Consider the following 5,771-nt stretch of genomic DNA (forward strand, 5'->3'; position numbering starts at 1 on the left):
AAATTAACAGAAATTTGTTAAGCTTCATTGTTGTTTGACCCTTTCTTCTCTTATAAAACCAGTCTATCTCATCCTTTATATATTTTTCTTTTATTTCCCATTTTCTCTACAAGGAAAAAAAATTCTCCCCCAAACCCACCTTGCTACGACACCGCCTCCGGTGCGGAACCGAAAAAAATATGAGAATTTCAACAAGCGGCAATACCGCCATCGTGACAGAAGATTGCTTGGCGTGTAAATACCAACGTCGGAGGTGCCCTGCCTATTGCCTTTTTGCTCCGTATTTCCCCCACGGTCACGAACAACAGTTAAAGAACATGCATAAATTGTTTGGGTCTGGGATGGTCAATGTTATAAAGCTCGTCAGAACCCTAGAAGATCCTTCGAAGAAAGACATTGCGATACGAACGATCATGGTTCAGTCGGATATGCGAGCTAAAGACCCCGTCGGCGGCTGTTATCGGATCATTCAAGAGCTTCAACATCAAATAGAGTGTAAGCAAGCCGAGCTCGACCAGATTTATTATACCATCGCTATTTGTAGAGCCCAAAATGCGCATCGTTTGCAAATGCAAAAGATAGATGATGGTGATCATTGCCAAATGATGAACAAGTTGCCACTGATCGGGTTTGAAACTGAAAAATTAGCTAATTTGTCTATTAAATCAGATGATAATACAGGAGAAAAATAAATGTGGGGAATCAAGTTTTGATACCTTCAGTTTGTTTCTTGTAATTAATTTAGGATTATTTGAATTAATTTTTTTTTTTTGGAAGTTAAAATTAATGAGGTCACTTAACCATTGTTAAATTTACACATTGAGAAGAAGAATATATCAGAATCAGGTGGTCATTCAATGACGGTGTATACGGATATCAGTGACCAACTTGTAACTTTTGAATAGTTCAATGATTGACTTGTAACCTTTTAAAATTAAGTGACCAAAATGTAAACTTACTAATAGTTGAGTGACCTTAGATATAATTTTTCCAAAATAATTAATTAATTATATCAATAATTTCAATTCAAATCAATCATTATAAGTATTGAACTGAATAATTTAACTGAAATCTAACTAACGAAATAACTAACTTGTTAACCCACGTATTTTTTTCACAAGTGGAGACTCAAACCTAAATGTTCAAAATCTCAAGTCTTTGTCAACACAACCAAGAAGTTGTTCAATATGCATGCAAATTAGAATTGATTTTATCTTAGGATTAGATATATATACATTTGGGATACTCTTGTTAGTTGGGCATATCAAATTGGTTTTGGATCATTTTGATTTGTGCTAGTTTTGAGTTTAGATTTAGGTAATTTCGGTTTACTTGTTTAAATTATTTTAAGTTGAGTGAATTTGATCAAGTTAATTCGGATTCATGTCCGGATTAATGACTTTTTTAGCCAAATCCAGTTGAATCAAATTTATCATGTTGGGTTTCTGATTCATAGAATCGGCAAGTCTAATTTGGACGCATTGTGATAACATAAATACGATAAAAGAATAATAATTAAAATAAGGCATGTTGAAAAATAATATGAATATGGTATAAATATATACAAATGTATTACCCCGAACATTAGCTAAGAAACAAATTACCATAGTGAAAGAATGATAAAGGTGTGGACACTCCATCACAATGAAAACAATAAACAAATCAAATAGAAAGAGTTGTTTATGCAATTCGGTTTCCCTGCGTATATAGAATCTTGCTCAGTGTGAAATATCCACTCTTTTTACAATTATAACAATTGATCCTAACCTATCGCACCCTGTGATAATTTTTCTTAGTTTTGTACATTGAAAATTCGATACCTTCACCACTAAATTCACCCCTTGTGACGCAAGTAAAACCACAACCCAAAGGTTTTATTATCAAAATGCACTCATACAATAATATTCCTCACAATAATAGATTAAGTGTTTAATTTTCTCTGTACATTAACATATACAAGTCTCTCAATTATAGAAAGTATTTCGAGACTTACTTACATAAGAAAATCTATCACATTTCCACTAAAACAATAATAAGATAAGTTGGATACAATATCATAATAACGAGTAATGCAAGGGCGAAGCCAGAACAATTTTTTAAGGGGAGAATGAAATTTTAATTTTTTATAGTCTATAATTTTAATTTTTATAGTCTATATCTTTATAATTTTTAAAAAATTAAATCGAATTTTTATAATTTTAGGGGGGACAATGGAGAACTTAATTAAAAATTTTAAAACTTTTGAGAAACTTAATGAAAATTTTCCAAATTTAGTGTGCCAAAGCTATCCTTTTAACTTTACACCTTCTAATTTAATTTATTCGAGAAGATAATGTGATTAATTTATGTTGAGTTTGAATATTTTAATATTAATAAAAAATTCAAAAGAAAGTCTCAATTAAGTTTATTACGAATTCAATTTGTTTATTAATCAAAACTGGTCGAGTTTGAATTTAATTTAACAATAATCGAATTTAATTTTAAAATAAAAAAAATTTCAAATCAAGTCCGAATAACTTATACATCAAGATGTTCGACTATCTAAACCAAACTTAGGCTCGATTCCAAAAAAATCTCAACCCCAAATAGTTTGGCTAAACCACTCAAACCAAAACCGATCAAATTAAATTGGTCAATTTAGTTGGTTTAAACCGACAAATGCCCTACTTTAGGATCATAGACTTATCTTAAGTATACGGCGTCGTTTTTTGGCTAGCTCCGTCACTAATTGTTTTCCCTTTGGCGGCGCACGACTATAGCGGGGATTATAGGCGTCGTCGCTAATAAAAATAAAACCTTTGACCATTTATTTTTCTTCAATAAAATTCGGCTTCCAATGGTAAAAAATATTACAAACGTGTTGTGTAAAATAAGTAGCAACCCTAATTTGTAGCTCTCCAGTCTCCACCAGAGGATAAAAAGGAAGCAAAATATATATATATATATTGAAGATTATTATTATTTTTTATTAACGAAATTTACTTTCATTTTCTTTTCATTTCGCTAACGATAGTGGCAAAAAGGACTAAATCGAAAAGATTTCATCTTCAAGTTTTTAAGGTTTGATTTCTTCAATCTCTTATCCGTTATATGATCTAAGATATTTTATTGAAAATTTTGTGGAAATGGGTATTTACCTAGAATTTTTGAGTTTAAGATTTTGGTTGAAATTATGGGGGAAAAGGATACATCGCTTAAAGGACAAGATTTAGCTTGTGTTTGATTTATATCTGAGTATGAGTATACGAAGATATACAATCTTCAAAAGATTTTCAAATACATAAAAATATTTTAAATACTTAACATACTTATATATTGTATATATTTCATATTTGATTCTTATACTCGAACTCGAATAGCTTGTAATTAAGTTAAAACAATGTTGTGAATGAGTTAAAATGAAGGATTTCAAGACAAAAGTTTCATAGGGAGATATGGGATGGTTTTTCAATGTTTGGTTTTGTCTACAAAAAATAGGGACGGGGCTAGGAATTTTACATGGGGGGTCGAGATGAAATTATAAATTTCTGGAGAGGTCAAAGCTAAAAACTATGAAAGGGCCAAAGTTAAAAAGAATTAAATTGCATTATTAATTTTTTGGAGAGGCCATAAACAGAATTTTTTTTTCATTCAATTAAGAACTAAAGAGCTTAATTAGAATTACTTAATGTTTGAAAGGGGTCAAGAGAAATTTTCCCATTTATTTGGCTACTAGCAAGGAATCTCTAAATATATACAAAGGAGCAAAGACGGGCCTTGGTCTCTAAAAATGATAAATTGTATTTTGAGTTTTTATTTTATTTTTGAAAATGTAAAATTATACTTTTATCCATTAAAATTTAGATTTTGACCCTTTTAAATTTATAAAGATTTGAATTAGTAAATGGTAAAATTGCATTTTGCCCCTAAGAAAGATGAAATTTTGATTTAATCTTTTAAAATTATAAAGATATCAGGTATTAAAATAAATAAATAAAAATTGTATTTTAACTCTTATACAATTATAGAACTTAATTCTACCCCAAATATTTTCTTTGTCCCTGTAAAACACATATCTATAATCCTTACACCCGAGTCTAAGCCTTGCTTCTATTCTTTTGCATTGTTGCTCAAATGAGACTAGAATTTGAGATTTTTATGATATTGGAAATTTTGCAGGACAATCAAAATAAAGAAAATATGGCAGTGAAACCAACTGTAGTGTTGAGGGCATTTCTTGTAGGAGGTGTAGCTATTTTTGCCAAAGTGGGTGGTGCTATGAAGGCTGCTGGCGGTGCAAAGCTTGGAGCAGCGGCGGTCGCCATGACAATGGCAGCATCGGCTGCTATGTCCAAACAGGACCAAAAGGTTGTAACTAAGCTACCTTCCAAGTGACCATCATTCATTAAAGCTTTCTTTTTTCAGCTTTGTAGACAATTATAATGGCATATTGATTGAGCTCTGTTTTGAATGGTAATTTTGATTATCACAGATATTTTATATTCACTTGAAAAAAACAATAATAAGAGAAACCCTATACTGTTGGTTTAAATTAATCTTCTTGTTGCAATTTATTGTTATTTTACTACCGCTTAATAGCTTATTTGGCTTTCTAACTTTACAAAAAAAATTTATTTTAACTTTTTATTTAATTTTTTTATTTCTTTTAATCCTTGAACTTACAATATTTATCAAATCTCCCCAAAATTAATAAAAAAAGTTTAACGGTCCTTAACTTTGCTCACAATCCACATGTATACCACATTAGCAATTCATTATTTTTTAAAAAAATTGACATAATTGACAAAATAATTAGACAGTGATATGGCATGCCACGTATATGTCAACAAGCTGATGTATAAGGACTAATTTTTAACAGTAGAAATAAATAATTTTTAACAGAAGAACTAAACTGCTTTCTAATTTAACATATATCCATTCTTTGAGTAAATAGAGCAAAATGCGATTTACCTCCTACTACAAGAAACTCCACTGTACTTTTATCACAAAATGTAGTAATGGTTGCCCGGATATGCTCAATGTTTAGCAGCTGAAAGGCCATAGTACCTAACCAAAAGGATACTTTTAACCCAACTTTATCTTACAACTTTGTTGTTTTGACTCTTCATTTTTCTTTAATGTTGGTTATTTTATGATCCGGTCCAGAATAGGAACGACATAGATGAATTTGGCAGATCACTATTCAGAGAACAAAGAACTATTGCATGTCGAAGGTAATGATAAACTTTGTACAATATGGTTCAAAATGTAATGAGAAAACGTGTCCTTGTCGGATTACGATCTTTGATGTCACTGCTCAATAAGTTGCAAACTGTTTCTCCGATTAGTTGAACGTTGTTTCAAAACAGGTGCTATGAGTATGGACACAAATTACATCGGTGATAAAGCTGGTATATGATGCTGGCAACCAGTGGCCAGATATGAAAATCGAGAAACGCTATATGGTGGAGTCATAGGTAAACGAGGCATTGGAAGGGTTCAGTAGAAAGCATAGTTTAAGTACACATATTCAACAATCACGTCCTGAGAAACATAGATAGTAGTCGTAATATCGGAAACACGAGGTTTGTGTAACAAAATCGGTAATGGCTAGAAAGACCTAATGATCTACGCTACATACTTGAACTACATGTTCCCAGACCAAATTCTCTATGTGCCATCAGGATGCAATTCTCAACTCGACCAAAGAAACAATCAAGCCGGAAGAATAAGCATTAACAAATCCACAAATCCCCCAATGTTATGTTACGAGTAGATATCGAAGTATTGAA

General features: G+C 31.2%; 1 protein-coding gene across 1 annotated transcript; it reads left to right on the plus strand.

The window, feature by feature from the left end:
- The first annotated feature begins 179 nt into the window (after positions 1-179).
- On the plus strand, positions 180-692 carry LOC108458740 (LOB domain-containing protein 22-like). The gene has a single exon (XM_017758137.1). It carries the CDS (start codon positions 180-182, stop codon positions 690-692), a length of 513 nt encoding a protein of 170 aa, XP_017613626.1.
- The last annotated feature ends 5,079 nt before the right edge of the window (positions 693-5,771 follow it).

Source organism: Gossypium arboreum, chromosome 6, assembly GCF_025698485.1.
Source record: "Gossypium arboreum isolate Shixiya-1 chromosome 6, ASM2569848v2, whole genome shotgun sequence".
Lineage (NCBI taxonomy): Eukaryota > Viridiplantae > Streptophyta > Magnoliopsida > Malvales > Malvaceae > Gossypium > Gossypium arboreum.

What these genes read in the sequence shown, in the direction of transcription:
- LOC108458740 (XM_017758137.1), top strand. Translation starts at nt 180, where the DNA reads ATGAGAATTTCAACAAGCGGCAATACCGCCATCGTGACAGAAGATTGC.